The sequence below is a fragment of the Sphaeramia orbicularis genome, chromosome 14, assembly GCF_902148855.1.
Source record: "Sphaeramia orbicularis chromosome 14, fSphaOr1.1, whole genome shotgun sequence".
NCBI classification, from domain to species: domain Eukaryota; kingdom Metazoa; phylum Chordata; class Actinopteri; order Kurtiformes; family Apogonidae; genus Sphaeramia; species Sphaeramia orbicularis.
In genome coordinates this window covers 33,259,489-33,282,761 of record NC_043970.1, presented here as the reverse complement: position 1 = coordinate 33,282,761, position 23,273 = coordinate 33,259,489, and the positions used below count along the sequence as shown (strand labels likewise).

The window sequence follows — 23,273 nt, the reverse complement described above, 5'->3', positions numbered from 1 at the left end:
AATATGATTTTTTTTGTGTGTGTGTGCAGTTGTTCAAATTCTAATTTAATTGCGACTGCCATCAGACCCCTGTGAACAGTCTACGGACCTGAAATGACCCACATGCACAGAAGATGTGATGTCACATGTAGCACACTATGTTTACAAAAGTAAATATGGATCTTATTGGGAGGTCCCGCCTCCTCCAACGCAGAATTGTGATGTCTGTCAAATTTCATTGATGTTAAAGTCAGATAAAACATTACATGACCGTTCAGCCTGAAGTCACATTGCAAAACATCAGACATGAATCTGATTTCCACATGTGAACGTGGCTGAAAAAAAAAAAAAGAAGGAAAAAAAAAAGTTTTGTGCTGTTCAGACTGTTAATATAAAAGTCAGCTTTTGGCCACTTTGCCTGCAGTGTGAATAGATTCCGACTGTTTCTTTGTTATTTAAACATTCCCATCACAGATGTAATGTAAAAACAAAATGATGATGCATTTGTCTCTATAAACACACAGATGAAACACTTGTAGACAGAATAAAACAGTATATAAAATCCATAAATAAATAATGCACATAATAAAATCTGTGATTAAAAAAAAAACGCTGCCTTAGTGACTGCAATTGAATTTGAATTTTGTTTTAACAAAATACAATAGCAATAAATTACCACTAGATGGAGCCAAAACAGCAAAATAATAGAGTCGCTCTTAGGCCCTCATCTTTATCTTCTACCGGTCAGGAGGCAGACAGACACATCTGACTGGAAAAAAGAGCTACAGATAAAGATGGACTTTTTGATCTCCAAAGGGAAATCCATTATTTTTACCAGTTCAATTAAAAGAAAGGAAACAAATAAACAAACAAACTATACTAAACAAACTGTACTATGCACCAATGAAGACTATGAAGCTTAGTCGAAATTTACCACATTTAAGAAACAGATATTTGTCATTTGTCATTTTTTTTTTTTTTTTGTCATTATTAAAATGTGTCAGTCAAGTTTGGCAGGGGTTTCTTTGGATAAACTAACCAATGTTGATTACTTCTCATAACTGTAGTTTCATTTTAAGAGTAATGAACATGTGGTCCCAGCATCAGACAGCATCAGCTCAAACATTACCACACAGTCTATAAACAAATGAGTGCTGGGCTGTGTAAAGCCTCTCTGATGGTTGTCTCAGGCTGGTAAAATAGTGGCACCTCTGAATGAATTTATGTTTATGCATTTGGCAGACGCTTTTTTTCCAAAGTGACTTACAGGGGAAAACCAATCAAATCACTCATTCAATCAAATTGTATTTATATAGTGCCAGATCACAACAAAAAAGTTATCTCATGACACTTTATATATAGAGTTGGTCAAAACCAGACTCTAAGCCAGTTTACAGAAACCCAGCAGAATCCTCCAGAAGAATTTACACCGTTTACTCACATTTATTATAACTGTTACAATAAACAGTAAACACTGTGGCAGATACCTGTCAGTAAATGCAAATTAATTATATTTAAACCTTCAATCAATTTCACACAAGTTCAGTGAAGTGAGGAAACAAGTGCACGATTTCAATCCATTACCTTTGATTTAAAACAGCCATCAATCAGTGTCAGGATAAGAAAAAAAAATGCAGATGAGGCGGTTACGGTGCAGCCATAAATCATACACACTGGAAATTAGCAGCAGGAGACAAAGTTTGTATAATTCTTCTTCTCATATAAAACTTTAACTGTAGATTATTTTAGGATTGAATCACCTGTCCTTCTCTCTAAAGATCCCCTCATTAACTAACTTAGCTGTTTGAGGTACAAGTTACGTTAGGATCATAAATCCAGACTCTTTACATTAATATAAGTTTTGCTGTGAAATTCCACAGGATCAGACTTGTGTCATCTGAATCCTTTTGTCTACTCACATTTTTCCTCTAATAACCTACATGAATCATAAATCTAGACCAGGCTCATAATTTTGCTCCTGGTGAACATCATCAGAATAGTCACAGGTTTATTGCATTACAGGAAAAGCAAGGTCATTTTTCAATTCAAACATGGTTTTATTTATCTTCATACCTGGATACCCAAAATATTTTCATTTACTGTCTTGTCTGTGGTGCCCTTGCATTTTGTTGTGGTGTGTCACAATTGATTTTCATCTTTTTTTTAGGTCACTTGTTTTACTTATATATATATATATATATATATATATATATATATATATATATATATATATATATATATATATATATATATATATATATATATATAGTCAGGAATTTTAACCACCTAACAAAGAAATACACAGAGACCTGCAATTGAAATAACACCAGAGAGACCACAATTGTGAGTTTTACTTGCTGCAAGGGGAGACAGAACCGCCAGTGTCACCACTCGTTCACCTTTCTCCGACAAGCCTGCTTCTCCCTGCAGCTTTTATTGAAAAGCATTGATTACATTAGAGTGGGCATTACAATGGGTGCAGTTTCACAACGTACTTTGATTGAAATGTACTGATTGCATTAGAGCTGATAAAAACATCTTCTGAAACCGATCATGACCTCTCCTGCTCTAACCACATAGTTATCTCTTTGCATACAATGTTCTAGTGACTGGGAGTGATATGATCCAGAACAAGTTAAATGTGATACTTGAAACACAATGATAATATACAATTTCTTTCACATATATACACTCTCATTTATATTTATATATTATGAAATAATTGACATTTGTTTTCACACAACCATTGAAGAGTATCTTTTTGTAAATTATACTGACCATGATTCCTTTCATAAAAGGAATAAATATTGTCACATATATATTGGTAGTGAAGTGAGATAGAGCCAAATCTGACCAGAGTTAACGCACTGGTGGCTAAGTGATCAGGATTCTGTGACACATTAGTTTTTAGAATGGTTGATTCATTTAACCCAGTCAATTCAGTTACTTGGCTGATAAAGTATAAATGAGAATCAAGAATTTGTTTAAACTGAAATTAAGAGTAAATCAACAACAAATTGAACAGTTATTGTTATTTAAAAAACACCCTTAATAATATAATCATGTGAGATTCCATGATGATCTGCCTTCACATCCTGCATGTCACTGATTACTGTATCAGTGGAAGGAATTTAATCCGGTGCAGTCTAACTTTTCCAACCATACCTCACAGTTCCTGTCACACACTCTTCATTTGTGTTGTTGTGTTTTCAGCTGTGTGCAGACTCTGTGGGTTTTAAATGCTCTTTCATCAGCTGTTCTCTCCGTGCTTTCTGAAAGCTCATCATGCAGTCCTTAAAAGTCTGGACCTGCTTCTGACATGCTCTCCAGTCCTGCTTTTCAGCCATGCACTCCTGCACAGCGTAGTGTAGCTCAGCACAGCCGGTCCGGGATATCATCCGCTCAACAGGGTCGTCTTCATCGTCTGTCCGACTGCGGTCGTGAGGAGAAGGCGCTGACATCTCCAATCAGTCTGTTGAAGAAAATAAGTTATGTCACTATCAACTGTGATGGAACAGAGTGAGGAACAATGACAGAACTACATTTTTAGCATCATTAGCAGTGGTGCATATTGCTGAATTTTGACTCTGAAAAGACTCCCATCTTTCACTTTTTTTCTTTCTCATTACTTCATATTACCATGTTCTGTTATATCTACCTGTATGAATAATTAACTTTAATCCTTGTTTCCCTGTTTTTCAAGGTTCAAGATTCCCTATATTGTCTCCCGTGGGAGAAATTTGGCTTAGACAAGAGCAGAAACAAGCTGCATTGCAACACATAAAACAGAACACATGCTACTAAAAACACCTAAAATACGTAACCTATAATAAATAAGTTAAAAATATTATAAAGAAAATAAACCTAAAACACACACATACACACACCATACATATAAACATACATCCCTTTGAGCTGTTGTAAAGAAAACAAAAGTAATTCAAATGTAAAAATCTTATCCTTAAAAACTTGACAGTACTGTATTTTGTCAGTATTTTAACTTTAGCTTTAAATTTCCAAATGTAGAGTATTCAACTAATTACAACATAGCTTACACACTATATTAATAAAACATGTATGAATGTTTATAATATGTTACTAGATAGATAGATAGATAGATAGATAGATAGATAGATAGATAGATAGATAGATAGATAGATAGATAGATACTTTATTAATCCCCAAGGAAATTCAAGATGGTATGCATGAAAATAATAAAAACTTCATAATCCTCGACATATGTACTAACTGTAAGCCAATATAAATACAATACAATAAACAAACCTCTATAATTTATAATTATATACAACCATCTATATAATTTATACTATATCTTTCTTATTGTAAGAGTATGAGTGTTTCCTTTAAGCTAGCGCACTGTTTTAGACCTCAGTCCAGTTCTCAGTGTTACATATATATTCAGTAGTCTTTTACTCTCCAAACTCTGTCAGTATTAAGCTAATTTAACCTAAATACTTCGCGGTGACATTAAATTTACCAATTTACTAAACCCGATATTATATTAGTTAATATTCAGTCAGTGCATTTAGTTTTGTCTTGGCCGTAGTTTTACCTGTTTATTTCTGCGTGTGTGAATCTGTCAACCACTGTTCCACAGTTCAATATCAACACCTGCAACACTGTCAACTTTACATAACGACCATCAGTCACTATAACACAGGGGGACGTATTTAAGGACAGGACCAGAGTGTAACCGTAAAATAGTTCCATAGGTGCGGACATAATGGTTCCGTGTGTGTTGAACGTAAAATAACCAGGACGTTTGTTATGACAAAGATTGTTTTTCTCTGAGTTTTTGTTGTGAACTTAGCTTTTTTACAGTATATTTAACCCTTTATGAGTCCAAATATATGAATAAAACATGAATAAAGACTTTAGTGCTTTTAGGCAAAGCAGGATTTTAAGAAAAGCTAAATCAGAATCAGAATACTTTATTAATCCCAGGGAAAAATTATTGATTGTGGACTAAAGCCTTTGTCACAACATTTGCACTTTTGCATATTTTAGGCTTTACATTAATAAATTGATGTTTTGAAATGTTTAAAATGTTCTACGATGCAGTTAATAGTAACTAGAAGATACAATTTTTTGTTTTTTTAAACATGTCTTTTGTAACATTTTACGGATCTGCTGATCAAGATCAGTTGATAAATAACTTTCAAAGGGTAAAAACTCAAGAACAGCATATACTAGCCCATTGTGAAAATACAGTTTGTTTCACTTAAGACACAAATCCATTTTTCTCCATAGCTCTCTCAAAAAGTGAAGCCTCTTATACATGATTCTAGATTTTAGTCTTAGAAATGAAATGAATCAAAGAAAATGTTCATTTGTTTAATACCACACATATAAAAACAACACTTGACTCTTTTGGCTGTGAACCTTAAAAACAGACGGTGAATCTCATGGAGCTGTCCTTCAAACTAAGCACTTGAATCATGTGGTCCTACAAGTGGTATTTAAAAAAAAAAAAACCTACACTGAGTTTTACTACAGTGTGTGACTTAAAAAAAACCCCAGCAGAACAAAGTGTGATAGCATGAATGAAAAACATCTAAAGGTCTCAAATAACACAATAACATTTTTAAATTAAGGTCAAAAAAGGGTCCAAGCTCTATGCTTTAGCTGCATGTGCATCTGATTTTTTTCAACCCAAGGTTTTTGTATTTACACTGATCTGGTTTGTTGAGCACTAGTTGAATTTTTTTCTGTGTGATGCCAGCACTGATCTGACTCAGTAAGAAAAATAAAATAAAATTCAACTGTAAAAAATACTGATGAGAAAAAAGAAAAAATGACGTGGTGAATGATTTCAATTGGTCTGACATTATGGTAATTAGAATAACCAACAATCAAAAGAGCTTTAATTTGTCACTGTTTCTGATATTTTGTAAAACTTTATTTATTTATTAAATTTCTTTCTAATAGCCTACAGAACAGAAAAACCACTGTCTATTAATTTCTCATTAAACCAGCCTCCTCTTTACTACAACCACAACATTAACTATAACATGCATTACATAAATACTACTTACTCTCCTGCAAGTACCTTATAACATCTTTCTAAATAAATCTGAGTGTTTGTTTGTATATACATGATTTGGCTCTTTTAGTTGAGGAAACAACATTGGGAGTCACTTTAGTAACATTTACTTCAGTTTCAAGAAAAACAAATAACAACAAATGTTAGTCATATGTTAATGATTTTAATAATTGATAAAAACAAACAGTCATGACCATTATTATACTGTACATATAGTGCATCGATAGGTTCTTTACAGTCTGCAAGTCAATGATCAAACACAATTTTAAACATAATAAAAATTAGTCATGTTATGATCAGACTGCTTTAGATGGTAGTCTAGACAAAAAAAAAAAAAATTAAAATCTCTTATTCTCTCTTTTGTGGCAAACGATTTCAACACAAACACTGTTGACCACTGCTACATTTCCTCTGGGTCACAGCAGGCTTGTTTTCATTCTATGCACCAGTGTCACGGCTCTGGCTTTTATCTCTTTGGTTTTCAGTGAGTATACGATGGGGTTGATGCAGGGTGTGATGCAAGAAGCCAGAGATAGACTCAGCACCCGCTGATCTGGGTCAATGACACGCAGATACAATCCAATGAAAAAAATACTAAATATAGGAAGGTAGAATATAGCGACAACGATGAGGTGCTCAATGCAAGTGGTAAAAACTTTAATCCTATTGCTGACTGATTTCATCCTGAGCACCGTCACCAGGATGCAAACATAGGATAGAAAAATAAAACTAAAGGGGGCTATAAGGTTCACCATACTGGAAACTGAGGCTACAGACCACTGCAGTGAGTAATCATTACAGGCAAGTCTAAACACTGGTGCATAGTCACAGAAATAACTCATCACTCTGAGGGAATTACAAAAAGACAGTCGAGTCATTATTGATACACTATAGCCTAATCTTCCTAAATTAAAAATCCAAGTAAAACCAACAATACAAGACATGCTCCACAGTGTGTTGATCGAGTGCTGATGCAGAGGAAAACATATCGCAACAAACCTGTCATAGGCAAGAATAGCAAGTGAATATGACTCCATTGCTAAAATAGCATAATAGAAATACATTTGTACCAAACAAAGGTTAAATGGAACAAAGTTGTCCTTAATGAGGAATACCTTTATCATGCTGGGAATAGTGCATGTGTTGAGGAGTAAATCAACTACTGCCAGGTTGATCACAGCCAAAAACTTTGGAGTGTGTAATGAGTGATCATAGATAATTATACAGATGAGAAAAATATTAAACAGTACTGTAACCGCATAGACAAAGGCAAGAAAGATTAAATAGATGCTGATGTAAGGAAACGTCTCAAATCCAATGATATAGAAACCTGGAGGATGGATAATGACAGAAGTGTTTAAAAGTGTTCTGGGAGAGAACATAGTTGAACTGTTACTGTGTGTTATCAGTCCACGTCTGTTACAGCTGTCAGGTCTGAAAGAAGGAAAACATCAGGATTTATCATTAAATCTGCAAGTTAAGCATTTCACATATTAACATCTGATGCAGACAGGGAATAAAATGTGTAACTTAAAATACATGGGATACTTTGATTAAAGTAGCACAGACTGAACAGATAGAACAATGTGCCTCATGCTCACCTTCTCTGTTGTTGAACCCTCTGTTGTAAAATGCGGTTCCATATGATGGTTAATCAGAGCAGTTGTCTGAATATCTGACCTGTGCACAGTCAAATATGCTCTCCTCAGTGATCTCATGAGGCAACATTCAGATTACTAATGATTAAGAATAATATGAATGAATAATACTGGGTAGTGGCGACAAACCAAGCATCTAATTAAAGTTAATGATAATCTCGTCACTCCCTATAACATGCCAACTGAAATGGACACACATTCAAAAGCAATCATTTCATTAAATACATGTTTGATTTGCTGAAACCTGTAATCTCACTGTAGTTAAAATAAAGACATGTTGTCCATCTAGGTAAAACATGACATACATTTCTGGAGGTGCTCAAAGCAAGTGCTCAGTGAATTGTGTTATTAAGAGTCTGGTTTAGACCAGTTTTAAATGTTAAGTGTCATGAAATAACTTTTGTTATTGTTGTATATAAATAAAATTTGATTTATTTACTCTATATGTCTCCATTCAAGCCACTGAGCAGCTGCTACACATCTATCAGCCATAATATTACCACCACTGACAGGTTAAGTGTAGTAAAGATGTTTATTTTGCTACAGTGGTCACTGGGGTCATTCCAATTGAGCATCTCTGGCATGTGCTGCACAAACAACTGTGATCCATGGAGGCCCCACCTTGCAGTTAATAGTACTTAAAGGATCTGCTGCAGACCGGGTCCAGGCCTCGGGTCACAGCTGTTTTGGCAGCAAAAGAGGGAATGTATTCAATAAGAGGCAGGTAGACATAATGCTGTGATACTAGTTGATGATCCAAACTGTTCTTCCTTAGACCACTTCTTGTCCTGGTCAAAGCTAAAGTCTAAATGTTCACCTGATGTCTATTACAGTACATAGAATGGGATTTTACATCCACTCTGAGCATCAATAAATCCACTGCATGATTTTGAGTCAGTAATGGCTGAGAAGGAGGTGAGGAGGGAGACATGGTCAAATGCCTTCTCCAAATTCACAAAACAAATGTGGACTAGATGGACAAACTCCCATAAACACTCTAGACCTGCAGAAGGTGAAGAGTTAGTCCAGTGTTCCATGAGCCGATTGAAAACTGCATTGTTCCTCCTGGACCCAAGGTCTGACTATTGGCCAAACCCTGGAGGCTGACCAATGAGGAGTTTCCCCACTACCCCAGAGACCTCAGCCTCAGTGATGGTGATCCCACCCCAAAGTCCAAAGGGCTCTACTTCCACCACAGAAGAGCTGAAGGCAGGTTTTAGGACATCCTTGAATTGATCCTTCCATGGCCTGATGATATCCCCAGTTTTGGTCAGAACTCCATTCTTATTGTAAACGGTGTTTGTGGAACTGTCATGTTTCATGGGCTCTCCAAACTCCTCCAGTGCCCAAGTTTTTGCCCCAGACACTGCCAAAGCAGTGATCTGCATACCTATCAGCTGCCTCTGGAGTCAAAAGTGTCAACCAAGCTCTACAGGACTGCTTCTTCAGCTTTATGGCACCCCTTACTGTTGGTATCCATCACTGGGGTTGGGGATTGCTGCCACAACTGGCAACCACATCTCCACACAGCATCTTCAGCAATAGAGGTTCATGTCAAGGTACTGTTAGAGGTGGAAGTTAAAGATCTCCCATACAGAGGGTTCTGCCAGACATTCCTGGTTTTGGTCTGCCAGGCCTGATCAGCATCCTTCCCCGACACTGGATCCAACTTACCACCAGATGGTCATCAGCTGACAGCGCCATACCTTCTCATCACCTGAGTGTCCAATACAAACGATAACAAAATCAACCCATAGCTTATGGTGTACCGGTGCCATGTGTACTTGTGGACACTCTTGTCAGATTCCATTAGAAATTATGCCTTGATTCTTATTTTTATTTCAAGTTGTATTTATTTAAGTGTTTATTTTTGTGTGTTACATGACTTTTTGCCACACACATTTTACCCATTATTTTAGAGCCACACTACGCTGACATTTCCTACAATGAAAAAAAACTTACTGTTAAGTTTTTTCAAGAGAATCACACCCATATCCACATTCAACTCTTGAAATGAACAGTTCATCTGGTTTAAGGATTAAATATCCTAAATGAGTAAAATGTTTGACTCTGACCTGTTGCTACTTTGATGGAAAAAAACTTTACACAAACAAAACTTCATCTCGAGTCTTTTTACATTTTGTATAAATATGAGCAAAGCCATTTACGACCAACAAACAACACTAACAGTAAATAGTGTTACAACAGGAGGCTTAAACATTACAAGGTGAACCCCCCCCCCCCATGACAAAAGCAGCTTCTCCTGCCTCTTTGGCTCTTGCGACCCAGCTAATGACTCTTATTTGTGATGTCATTACCAGAGGATGCTGGTTAATGGCCTTGCCTTTGATAAACAAACCTTATACTGTTCTGACTTAAGCTTAATTAATCTCATCTGCATCCATTAGAAGGGTTTGTACACAGAATTAAAATTGGAGGGGAATGGGAAGGGGTACACACTCATATTAATGAGTCATTAGCGTTCTTGAGAAGCTGCCATTTAACTCCAAGTAAAAGTCCTAATTGTCTCATAGTGACCTCTTTGAAAAGCAGCATAGATGAAAATACCCTGTAGTCACAGCCTCAGACTCTCACAGAAACTCCTTCAGTGAAAAAAAAAAGGTCCAATTGTATAATTGGTCAGTTGAATGTGATGGAAGAAATAAAACAGCATTAAACTTCAGATGTGTACGTGGTACTTACTGTTGTGGCTTTGAGCGCAGTCTGCAAATAAAGAATCATCAAACAAATGTAATTCCTAGGAGACAGATGACACTCAAAAGAATCCAAACATTCATTTTCCTGTGGCAGCAAAATCTCAACAATAGTTTCTAAAACCTGAAGATGGCATGCACGTATTCTACTCTCTGCTATAAATCACTGGGTGCACACTCAAACATTGAACCAGATCTATAGAACCAGATCTGTCTATTTACATAACTCTTTGCACAAAGGTCACAAAGCACAAAACAACACTTAAAACAGATTAAGTAAAAACCACACAGTTTGGAGACTGAGGACAGAGAAGATGCTGCTGTCAGACTGTATTTTGCTCCATGTGCCTTCTCATCATAGCTGCTATGATGCCTGATAGGAGCTTCTATGTGGTGTTAAGGTAGGTTATAGGCTGCAGTTGGATGGTATTGCTCCCTTCTGGGGGTCCTTCATTATAAGGACTGTCCAGCCCTGGGTTAGCCACTCTGGGTGGTTTCCCGACATTAGCAGCTGGTTCATCTGTGCTGCTAGGTGTTCACGGAGTGCAGTCCGCTTTTTAAGCCAGTAGGTGTGAATCATGTCGGGCTCTGGTGCTCTCCAGCTCTTCATTTTGGACACTCTTGTTTGGATGTCTGCTGGGGTGATGACTACTGGGTCTTGTTCTGGGAGTTGGCTGTGCTCTGTCTGTAAGTCTATCAGCCATTGGACATTAGTGTTATGTGTTGCCTCTTTCTCCCAGATACTCTTCCAGCATTGCTCAGTCTCAGCCCTGTGTGGGTCTGTTGTCACCATGTTACACTGCCATTGAGACTAGACCTTAGCTGGGTTGGTGGAGAACACCTTGTTTATTGTCCTTACCTCTACTTCTCTTGTATTCCTCATTAGGCGGGTAGCTAGGGCTGTGAGCCTTTGCTTAGCAGTCTCCAGTACCTCACTTGTGGACAGCTTGTCATATTTCCTGGGCTTTTATACATATTTTGTATATATTTTACTATGTTAAACCATGTTAGCTGGTTTTGTCGTCACCTCTGCCAAGGAGGTTATGTTTTTGTTGGCGTTGGTTTGCCTGTCTGTCTGTGTGCAAGATAACTCAAAAAGTTATGGACGGGTTTGGATGAAAATTTCAGGAAATGTTGATACTGGCACAAGGAACAAATGATTAAATTTTGGTAGTGATCAGGGGTGGGGGGGCCACTGATCTGCCTTGGCGGAGGTCTGCGCTCTACGAGTGCTTTTCTAGAAAAGACAGCGCAGACCTCCGCCAAGGCAGATCAGTGGCCCCCCCACCCCTGATCACCACCAAAATTTAATCAATTGTTCCTTGTGCCAGTATCAACATTTCCTGAAATTTTCATCCAAATCCGGGGCACTGACCTGCCTTGGCGGAGGTCTGTGCTCTCCGAGTGCTTCTAGTTTCTTTTTCTTTTGTTGCAGTTGAAGTTCAAATTGGCGCCATGTGCAGACTTTCATCAGACAGGTTACTTCACTTGGGTTAAACATTTCAGTGTAGATTTCAGCCCCCAAAGTGTCATTTTAAAATATTCACATTTAAATGGTGCTCAGTTTTGGATTTATTTTACAAAGTTGAAGACAGAAGGAGTAAAGGCTTAATTTAGCTCCACTCACAGTTTACTCTTCTCTGGTTGAGGCAGTTTCACTGCATTTTCTCTCATGCTGTGCTTCATGGTAACTGCAATTAGCTCTCTTTCAAATTAACTTAAAACAATTATAAAAGGTATGGGACCAACTGCAGACTATTTTAACACCTCTAGAGAGTTTATACTTTACAAAGTCTTGTTTATTCTTGGTGTTGAATAACAAATTTACTCAGGTTAGCCAGCTAGCGGTCTCTGCTAGCTAATGGACTTAATGGCATCTCAACTTAATTCACAACAAATTTATGACAATTCACTTCATAAAATGCAAGCCTACAGCAATGGGATATGTGCTTTTATACTTTTTACTATGTTCACCCACGTTAGCTGGTTGCGTCATCGTTTTTTCTTTTTCTTTCGTTGTAGTTGAAGTTCAAATTGACGCCATGTGCAGACAGTCAGACAGGTTACTTCACTTGTATGATTTTCCCTGTGACTTGCAACTGCAACTTGGCTGTATTTATTTAAAATTTTCCTTTAAATGTTATTTTACACAAGTAGAACTTTACCTCATGTCACAGTAAAATGCTGGCCTTTGTTCGGTATAATCGTCAGCACAAGTATATGAAGTTGACTGAGAGTGAGGGGCAGTTTGACTTTCTGCAATTCCATGAACAAGATGGGTGATGGGGCAGTTAAGCAGCAAGCACACAACTGTTTAGCCTTTATCATAAGAAAAGACCTGCAATTAACAACAGTTAGATACATCTACTGCATGCCTCGAAAGGAAAATATGTCTGTCTACACTTTACAGGAGTTGTATGTATAGGGTATAAGGGACTGTGTATGTGCTGGCCTATTTCTCCTTCCCTTTCACCTGTTTACCACCACCTGTCTACTTGGTGACTTGAGGCTGCTGATTGGTGCACATATGGGAGGAGCAGGTGGAGTTGACTTCTTACACTGGCATGTTGAACTGAATGTGAAGAACCAATTTGGTTTGCTATAAATTACTTTGTTAATGCTTAGAATAAAAACTGTGCTGTTTCTTAACCCATAAAAGACATTCAACACTGTCGATTAGCCACTGCTTTACAGATTTTCGCTAATACTGATTTTAGTTCCAGTGCTTACGTTTGGTGTTGGAACTATTTGTCTGGGAGGCAGGAATCCGTGTGAACCAAGGGCCTGTTAGGACAGGGTTTGTAACAGTCAGTAACTGTGGGTCAAACCAGGGTCAAATTTAGGTCCAGTCTCAACTCTTGAATTTCAGCTGAAATTATACACTTCAGTCACATTTGGACTGTTTCATTTGACATCCACTGTAGTCATGTACAGAGGCAACATTACAAAAATTGTCACTGTCTAAATACTTATGGACCTGATCGCAGATAGTTGGTTTTAACAACACTTTTTAATGTGTTTATCATATAAAATTTGTGCATTTGACTATTTCCACATTGGCTTGTTTACATTACGGTAATAATCTGAAAAGACACAGCAAGCAGCTGGGCAGTCAGTCAGTTTCATCAGAACAGTTTTTGTTACATTGTAATTTTTTTTTCCATTTCCTCGATGACCATTCACTTTTTTTTTGTGAATACCCAATCTTTCCATCCATTTTTTTTTAAAGAAAAAGTAAGAAAGCACTTCATGTGAACACAAAAACATTTTTTTCTGAAATTTGTTTAGATTTTTTAAAAATTATGCTGCTGCTATAAATCATTTCAAATGCAACATTTTAAAGCTGCATTGACGGCTCCAAAGTTTATTATTCTACTATTGGGTTTCTGCTGTACACTCCTTTTTTCTTAGGCTCTATGAGGAGCCAATGCAACATCCTGACACAGAATTGTAATAATATCACAGTCCATCCAGTCCATCCTCCTTACAAGGTAAATATTTTCTCCAATGGTTATGTCTTCAGCAGACTACACACACACACACACACACACACACACACACACACACACACAAACAATCCCAGTTCTAATAAAGTAGAGACTAGGTGTAAAATGTAAATAAAAACAGAATACAACGATTGGCAAATCTCATAAATCCATATTTAATTCACAATAAAACATTGACAACACAATGAGTAAGGTGAGAAAATGTACCATTTCTAGAAAAAAAAAAGATCATTTTGCATTTTGTCTAAAATCTCCAACATATCCAAATCATTCATTTAAACTTTATTATTGGACTAAACTTAACTGGGATGGTATCATTTACATTTAAAACATTTGTCAATGCATATTCCATTGACACAGTATACAGTAGGTTATGGTCAAGTGGTGGGCATTTGAAAAATTAAAACTGTAGAATTGATTAATGAACTTTTATAATTCATTTTATGGCCAAACTGTTTGTTTACATTTATTTTTCTTCACTCCTGTGTTGCTTTGCCTGATTTTTGTGCAAAACTTCTTAAATGTACTAAATACTTCTTCTGTCTTTAAAGAATACACAATTGGATTCAGCAGAGCTGGTATGGTGTGTGTCAAAGTGGCGTTTATGATGCGAGCATTAGGATGGAGGTAGGAGGCCACTGCTGCTATATTGGTTCCCATTAGTGGTAAGAAAAAAATGATCACAAGGGCCAGGTGAGATGTACATGTTTTCAGAGCTTTGAGTCGTTCCTTCCCTGATGCAATCCTACTCAGTGCTATGACAATGCAAACATAAGTGAGTACTATTAAAATTGGAGGAATACAAAGTATTGTGATGAAACCCACATAGGCCATTAATCTGTTTAAGGACCAGTCATTACAGGCAAGATGAACTACTGGTCCATGATCACAGTAAAAGCTTTCAATTACGACAGATCTGCAGAAGGAGAGGTGATTAATTAGGCTGACAGTCGATGTTAATAAACTCAACACAAAAACCCACATAAACAGCAGCATAGCAGCAATATTTGTGACAGTCACAACATTATGGTAGTTTAAAGGGAAGCAGATTGCTATGAGTCTGTCATAAGCCATTATGACAAGGGTCCATGACTGCAAACTGCCAAAAAACAAAACAAAAAACATGTAACTGATGCAAGCTTCATAGGCAATGTATCTCCTGTTCAATAAAAAAGTATCTAGGAGTTTTGGGATTAGAGCAGTGCTGCCACACAAATCTGCCAAACCCAGATTGAACACAATCATGTATTTAGGAGTATGGAGGGTTTTTGCCAGGTAGATAACTGAGAGAAGAGCAACATTTCCAATAACTGTCAGGATGTAGACAAAAGATAAAAAGACATAGTAATACTTATCATGGGGGACATCAGAAAATCCACTAATATAGAATTGTGCAGGACGAACAAATGTGGAATTAAATAAGATAGTGGCTTCATCTTCAGCACCCATTAAAGATGTTTGGTTCATAAGATGTAAAATACAAGTTCAGTTTAACAGATTGATAAAAGCTGTTGTAAATAAACTCACCTCATAACACATCCAGCGCACAGTGAACCAAAATGAATTCTACTGTGAGAGACAAGCTTCATATGCCTTTGAATTTTGTCATGGGACAGTGGAAATGTACTGTCACACTACACATCATGGCTTTCATTATCATAGGTCATGTCATCCTTTAACTGACACAACCAGTTCCCCAGAGCAGTCACTGGAAATCTTGTTCTGTATCATTCACAGGGAATTTGTGTCCATAGCAAAACCCTTTACACAACAAATACTAACATGGATTGAGTAAGCCCATTGAAAGCCCAGAGGAGGTTTGCAACTATTGAAGTAAGTCTGTAACTTCTTAAGAACATTCAGTCAATGCAATGGATGTGCCCACCTTATTGTCAGAAGGCCTGTTAGTCAGAAAATGTGTTTGGATTTAGTTGATAAATCTAACCCTAACCCTTTTCTGACTAACAGGCCTTCTAACAGCAGGGCACCTCCCACTGGCAACACATCTAGGGTGTATCCCACATACTCTGTGACCCTACAGATGATTAAGTGGTTCTGAAAACAACTTATTAAATTATTCATAATTCATTTAATACCCTAACAATCACAATCAAAATCATTACAAACTGATAGAAAACAGTGAAGGATCCATACACCTTTTCCCTGAAACTGTTCCAGTGCTAGTTCAGGCCCAGCATTAGTGATAAGCTGGTTCTTCTTGTAGGCCTCAAGAAGAACCATTACAAAATTCTATTCTTTTCATTTCATTTTACTTTATTTTGCTCATCACCAAATATATGGTATGGAGCACAAACACCATGTCATAACAGAAAGAAGAATGACATACGTTCAACAATAACAAAATTCATTGAAAAAGACATAAAACCCTTTTCAGAAAGGCACCCAGTTTATGTGTTGTCTTTGGTTGTTCATATTGAAGAAGTATTATAAGTTTCTACATTGATGGATGCTGTAGGTAGTATTTTAGCAAATACTTTTGCCTAAATTCAACAACTTGTACAATCAAATAAAACATGGAATTCATCTCCCACACAACCATTACAGCACAAATGACAGACTTTCAGACTTCTCTCCAAAACTTTGTACTGTCGATAACTTTAGGGATCCTTGTGTTGTTTGCTCTAAAACTTACAAACTGATTGCCTGTAACCAAGGTTTTCACATAACAGATATTTTTTAGAGTTTATATTCTGATTTAACTTCAAGATAAACATCACATTAAGTCATATCCCTGATTTCACTCTGCCATTTTTCTACATGCTGGTCTTTCAGGACCTGTTCCACAGTTTGTTTAAGCCAAGTGACATTATTGAAAAGCTGTGTGGTCCAGATGTACGACAGGCCACAGTTGTCCAGTATGTCCTTTACCTGTTGAAGCCATGGAGAGATGTATTCACCTGTTTTATGTAAATAGAGTAAGTACTGGTACGTTTGTTTAGTGAATTTGCTGTCTTTGCCCTGCACAAGTCTCCCCCAGTATCTACTCATTCTTTTATCAACAGCTATGCTAATGGGGAATCTGCCCAATTCTGAACCATACTGTTACAGGTGGCCATTTTCACTTTGAGAATATAATGCAAAAATCTAAGGTGTAATTTTTCAACAATGTCAAGTTTTTCAAATCCCCACACTTCACAGGCATACAACATAACAGGTGCATACCATAGCAGATGATGAAAGACAAGTGAATATAGGTCTGACACCTCTATGTTGTAATTTTCTAAATTCTACTTTTGTAGTGTCATTAAATGTCGTTTCAAGCTTTTTTAAGGCAACAATGTACATGTTAAAAATGTTGTGTGTCAACAGTCAGTCATTTTAACTGTTCCATTAGTTGCTAACAGCTAGTGGGAGTCAGTAGCCTTGCATACTGTCAAGATAAATGGGTGATCAGGAGTATCTTTCCTGCTCTGACAGCAGCTTTAACTTGACAGGTTCTTTTGAAATCTATGTTGTTAGGACAGACAGTTGTAGACAAGACAAATGTTGCAGCAGCAAAGGGTGTGTTTCTTTCAGGTGAGGTCATTAAGCATCCTGCCCCTGTGATTCCTGCTCAACTGGACTCATTAGTGGAACTCCAAAGAGTTAATGTTTCTCAAAGTGTTTCTTAAATTGAAAATATATCTATTTAAATATTACAAATCTTTGTTTTAAAATCTATAGCATTTTACATGAGCACATATATGTTTGTGTGGGGGAATTACATATTTTTCTGATTGTATTACTTATAACAAGACTCATACTTTTGAATAAAGGCCCATTTGGAATGACAGACACACTGTTTAATCATCACCACATGTAGATGCAGTGTTTGCGCTGTCGCCTCTTAGTAAGAACATTCTGAGGTTGGTGATTGGTGCACATATGGGAGGAGCAGGTGGATTTCACTTCTTACACTGGTATGTTGAACTCAGTGGTGTAGTCTAGGGGATACGGTGGTATACGGCATATGCCTACTTATTTTTCAGTCAGTATTGTGTATACCCACTTCTAAATCCCCCTAATGCGCAACATTCAGTAGTATCTGAGCCAAATTGCCCATGTTTTCCACAAGGATGGTGAAGCCATAACCCACCCTACTCTGCCTCTAATGGGCTAGTACTTGGTACTGATCACATTGGTTAACTTTAGGCATGAGGAGTGATGAGCCAATCAGAGGCAGAGTAGGGCGGGACATGCTGAGGAAAATATTGCTAACTTAGCGCTGGCCACCTCTGGAACCTGATTGGACAGCTCAGGTGCAAGTGCCACCCCAGCTCATTGACAGGTCACTGCACATCTCGTTGAAAGATGCGCGATTACTGGAAATGTGAAGAAGAAAGGGAGAGTAAAGGTCTTCCAAATGAGTGACACAGTATCGAGAGAACCTACTTTCATGGAATACATAATTCTGAGGCAAGTTTTAAGGTGGTTTCCAAATGAGTCACTGTTTTTAACTACTGGTCATATGACAGCACATTTAGAGGAGAGATTTTGTCGCCAGTAGTTAAACTGTGCGAGTAGGCTAACGCTATGAAAGGCTAACGTTATCCTATGTTTGCCTCATGTTGAATACATTTACATTTATGCAGCTGCTTGTGTGACCAGTAATACCTACAAACTGCTCCTGATCAAGTCATGATCATTTTATAATAGTGAGCAAATACTACTGATGGATTTTTGGGTAAACGAAACAGAGTAGGCTTTCATGTCACTGTTTCTAAAACGGCGTGTTTCTGGACTACTTAAAAAAAAAAAAAAAAAAAAAAAAAAAGCTAAAATTTAGAGTATACCCACTTCCCCAGGGACCACTACACCACTGGTTGAACTGAATGTGAGGAACCAGTTTGGTTTGCTATCAGTTACTTTGTTATTACTAGAATAAAAACTGTGCTGTTTCTTAACCCATAAAAGGCATTCAACACTGTCGATTAGCCACTGCTTTACAGATTTTAGCTAATACTGATTTTAGTTCCAGTGCTTACGTTTGGTGTTGGAACTATTTGTCTGGGAGGCAGGAATCCGTGTGAACCAAGGGCCTGTTAGGACAGGGTTTGTAACAGTCAGTAACAGTGGGTCAAACCAGGGTCTAATTTAGGTCCAGTCTCAACTCTTGAATTTCAGCTGAAATTATACACTTCAGTCACATCTGGACTAATTCATTTGACATCCACTGTAGTCATGTACAGAGTCAACATTACAAAAATTGTCACTGTCTAAATACTTATGGACCTGATTGCAGATAGTTGGTTTTAACAACACTTTTTAATGTGTTTATCATATAGAATTTGTGCATTTGACTATTTCCACATTGGCTTGTTACATTATGGTAATAATCTGAAAAGACACAGCAAGCAGCTGGGCAGTCAGTCAGTTTCATCAGAACAGTTTTTGTTACATCGTAATTTTTTTCCATTTCCTCGATGACCATTCACTTTTTTTTGTGTGAATACCCAATCTTTCCATCCATTTTTTTTTTTTTTTTTTTTTTTAGAAAAAGTAAGAAAGCACTTCATGTGAACACAAAAACATTTTTTTCTGAAATTTGTTTAGATTTTTTAAAAATTATGCTGCTGCTATAAATCATTTCAAATGCAACATTTTAAAGCTGCATTGACGGCTCCAAAGTTTATTATTCTACTATTGGGTTTCTGCTGTACACTCCTTTTTTCTTAGGCTCTATGAGGAGCCAATGCAACATCCTGACACAGAATTGTAACAATATCACAGTCCATCCAGTCCATCCTCCTTACAAGGTAAATATTTTCTCCAATGGTTATGTCTTCAGCAGACTACACACACACACACACACACACACACACACACACACAATCCCAGTTCTAATAAAGTAGACTAGGTGTAAAATGTAAATAAAAACAGAATACAACGATTGGCAAATCTCATAAATCCATATTTAATTCACAATAAAACATTGACAACACAATGAGTAAGGTGAGAAAATGTACCATTTCTAGAAAAAAAAAGCTCATTTTGCATTTTGTCTAAAATCTCCAACATATCCAAATCATTCATTTAAACTTTATTATTGGACTAAACTTAACTGGGATGGTATCATTTACATTTAAAACATTTGTCAATGCATATTCCATTGACACAGTATACAGTAGGTTATGGTCAAGTGGTGGGCATTTGAAAAATTAAAACTGTAGAATTGATTAATGACCTTTTATAATTCAATTTATGGCCAAACTGTATTTGTTTACATTTATTTTTCTTCACTCCTGTGTTGCTTTGCCTGATTTTTGTGCAAAACTTCTTAAATGTACTAAATACTTCTTCTGTCTTTAAAGAATACACAATTGGATTCAGCAGAGCTGGTATGGTGTGTGTCAAAGTGGCGTTTATGATGCGAGCATTAGGATGGAGGTAGGAGGCCACTGCTGCTATATTGGTTCCCATTAGTGGTAAGAAAAAAATGATCACAAGGGCCAGGTGAGATGTACATGTTTTCAGAGCTTTGAGTCGTTCCTTCCCTGATGCAATCCTACTCAGTGCTATGACAATGCAAACATAAGTGAGTACTATTAAAATTGGAGGAATACAAAGTATTGTGATGAAACCCACATAGGCCATTAATCTGTTTAAGGACCAATCATTACAGGCAAGATGAAATATTGGTCCATGATCACAGTAAAAGCTTTCAATTACGACAGATCTGCAGAAGGAGAGGCGATTAATTAGGCTGACAGTCGATGCTAATAAACTCAACACAAAAACCCACATAAACAGCAGCATAGCAGCAATATTTGTGACAGTCACAACATTATGGTAGTTTAAAGGGAAGCAGATTGCTATGAGTCTGTCATAAGCCATTATGACAAGTGTCCATGACTGCAAACTGGTAAAAAACAAAACAAAAAACATGTAACTGATGCAAGCTTCATAGGCAATGTATCTCCTGTTCAACAAAAAAGTATCCAGGAGTTTTGGGATTAGAGCAGTGCTGCCACACAAATCTGCCAAACCCAGATTGAACACAATCATGTATTTAGGAGTATGGAGAGTTTTTGCCAGGTAGATAACTGAGAGAAGAGCAACATTTCCAATAACTGTCAGGATGTAGACAAAAGATAAAAAGACATAGTAATACTTATCATGGGGGACATCAGAAAATCCACCAATATAGAATTGTGCAGGACGAACAAATGTGGAATTAAATAAGATAGTGGCTTCATCTTCGGCACCCATTAAAGATGTTTGGTTCATAAGATGTAAAATACAAGTTCAGTTTAACAGATTGATAAAAGCTGTTGTAAATAAACTCACCTCATAACACATCCAGCGCACAGTGAACCAAAATGAATTCTACTGTGAGAGACAAGCTTCATATGCCTTTGAATTTTGTCATGGGACAGTGGAAATGTACTGTCACACTACACATCATGGCTTTCATTATCATAGGTCATGTCATCCTTTAACTGATGCAACCAGTTCCCCAGAGCAGTCACTGGAAATCTTGTTCTGTATCATTCACAGTGAATTTGTGTCCATAGCAAAACCCTTTACAGAACAAATACTAACATGGATTGAGTAAGCCCATTAAAAGCCCAGAGGAGGTTTGCAACTATTGAAGCAAGTCTGTAACTTCTTAAGAACATTCAGTCAATGCAATGGATGTGTAGAAACTCTGTTTACATAGAACTTTCCTTTACCACTATTGTACGCCGGCCAATGCCCAGTTGCTCCTACTTATCTTCCTGGACCCACTCTGGACCAGCGACACCGGATTCATTTTAGAGGTGGGGGGGCCAAGGGGGTTGTTGAATTCAATGACTGTCAGGTGCACATAATTTTGGTATACTGTAGCCTAATGTGGGTGCATATTTTTAATCACAATCATCAGATCAAGTGGGAAAAGTAGCCTTTGCTACAAGAGTCTGTCTTTTGAAAACAGAAATAAGAATTTATGTAATAAACTGCTGCACTCATGAATATGAAGCTGCTCTTTTTCCACACAGATGGGTGGAAAGGTGTGTCTATGTCAGAGGATGCGCTAGACATTTTTATTGTCCGTCATTTTGATGGACAGGGTCGTAAAAATTCCGTCATAACATATTATTATCCGTCATTTCAAATTTTATTTTTTAATGATAAAGAGATATATTTAGTAGTAGGGCTGCACGATTTTGGCAAAAAAAAAAATCCCGATTTTTTCCTCTAAAAACTCGATTTTCGATTTTGATTTCAATTTTGGGTAAAACTACAAAAGACAACAGAAGTCAGCATGTCGTTTTCGTGAGCAGCCCACAATGCAAGGCACTGCTCTGACCTCAAATCTGTGATGGTATCACGTGATGAACCCCCAGAAGTTTATTTTTTCTTAATTAAATCTTTATTGAATGAAATAGAGTATACAAACAATGTATGCAACAAGAAAATAACATAAGTTTGCCAGGGGGAATACACTATAATACAATGTCCAAATCAGAGCAAATACTTATGTTTTTTATAGCCTTTTTGTTTCCAGATTTATCTAACAGCTTTAAATAAAGTTCAACATCTTTCAAAAAATAAATAATATTTGTTTTTGTGTTACAGAACTTACATTTGTGAATGAAAAATTTAGCAAGTAAGAGGACTAAATTAATTATTTAAATTTTTTATATATATATGTGTGTGTGTGTGTGTTGTTGTTGTTTTTTTTTAAATTTTATTTATTTATTTATTTTTTCCTGGGTATCTGGGCCCACAGAAGTGATACCAATGTAAGTCAGTGACAGGCATCAGTCGTGCGTGCATGCGTGCGTGCGTGGACCAGGTTAATATAAGTGATCCACATGCGGTTCTGTTTAAACTGAGGGATCCGTGCGTGGAATAGACTGACCCAGGACACGCTGGAGGGATTCTATCCTGGAGCGGGTGGATGTGTGTGGGCACAGGGCTGTCTGGGCTCCTCTGCTGAGGCTGATGACCCCGAGACCCGGACCCGGATCGGAAGAAGACAGTACGGTACGGATCCGGGACAACGGAAGATGAGTGATCCGCATGCAGTTCTATTTCAGTTGCGGGATCCGTGCGTGAAGCCACGGCTTACAGTGCTATAAGTACTGCGGGCTCATGAACACATTTAAAGTCCGGCCATTGCACGGAGTTCTGTGACAGACCGCTGTCACTGATAGGAGGAGGAGCCTACGGGAGCCCGCAAGCGCACGGCCCGCAGGCACGAGAGAGATGAAATCGATTTTACGATTTCCCTTTTTTAAAAATCGTCCTAATTAAAAAATCCGATTTCGATTTAAAATCGATTAATCGTGCAGCCCTATTTAGTAGTATTTAATGTTCAAAAACATCTCAATGATGCAGCAACTGTAGTTGCTGCTGGCTGATAAAC

General features: G+C 37.2%; 4 protein-coding genes across 4 annotated transcripts; all 4 read right to left on the bottom strand.

The window, feature by feature from the left end:
• Window positions 1-2,999: 2,999 nt before the first annotated feature.
• Window positions 3,000-4,669, bottom strand: coa4 (cytochrome c oxidase assembly factor 4 homolog). The gene is made up of 2 exons (XM_030154454.1): window positions 4,553-4,669; window positions 3,000-3,451 (listed from the first exon to the last, which is right to left on the bottom strand). The coding sequence occupies exon 2, from the start codon at window positions 3,438-3,440 to the stop codon at window positions 3,189-3,191; it is 252 nt and encodes an 83-aa protein (XP_030010314.1). The 5' UTR covers window positions 3,441-3,451; window positions 4,553-4,669; the 3' UTR covers window positions 3,000-3,188.
• Window positions 4,670-6,459: 1,790 nt separating this feature from the next.
• On the bottom strand, window positions 6,460-7,425 carry LOC115432591 (olfactory receptor 1496-like). Its single transcript, XM_030153502.1, has one exon. The coding sequence runs from the start codon at window positions 7,423-7,425 to the stop codon at window positions 6,460-6,462; it is 966 nt and encodes a 321-aa protein (XP_030009362.1).
• A 6,937-nt stretch (window positions 7,426-14,362) lies between these two features.
• LOC115432589 (olfactory receptor 1-like) lies at window positions 14,363-15,370 on the bottom strand. Its single transcript, XM_030153501.1, has one exon. It carries the CDS (start codon window positions 15,368-15,370, stop codon window positions 14,363-14,365), a length of 1,008 nt encoding a protein of 335 aa, XP_030009361.1.
• A 2,806-nt stretch (window positions 15,371-18,176) lies between these two features.
• Window positions 18,177-21,130, bottom strand: LOC115432588 (olfactory receptor 1-like). The gene is made up of 2 exons (XM_030153500.1): window positions 20,178-21,130; window positions 18,177-18,243 (listed from the first exon to the last, which is right to left on the bottom strand). The coding sequence occupies exons 1-2, from the start codon at window positions 21,128-21,130 to the stop codon at window positions 18,177-18,179; spliced, it is 1,020 nt and encodes a 339-aa protein (XP_030009360.1).
• Window positions 21,131-23,273: the final 2,143 nt, after the last annotated feature.

What these genes read in the sequence shown, in the direction of transcription:
- coa4 (XM_030154454.1), bottom strand. Translation starts at nt 3,440, where the DNA reads ATGTCAGCGCCTTCTCCTCACGACCGCAGTCGGACAGACGATGAAGAC.
- LOC115432591 (XM_030153502.1), bottom strand. Translation starts at nt 7,425, where the DNA reads ATGTTCTCTCCCAGAACACTTTTAAACACTTCTGTCATTATCCATCCT.
- LOC115432589 (XM_030153501.1), bottom strand. Translation starts at nt 15,370, where the DNA reads ATGGGTGCTGAAGATGAAGCCACTATCTTATTTAATTCCACATTTGTT.
- LOC115432588 (XM_030153500.1), bottom strand. Translation starts at nt 21,130, where the DNA reads ATGGGTGCCGAAGATGAAGCCACTATCTTATTTAATTCCACATTTGTT. An exon ending in AAGTTTTGCACAAAAATCAG is followed by an intron (nt 18,244 to 20,177) that starts GCAAAGCAACAC and finishes TCACATTTCCAG; the next exon opens with TAATCGCGCATCTTTCAACG.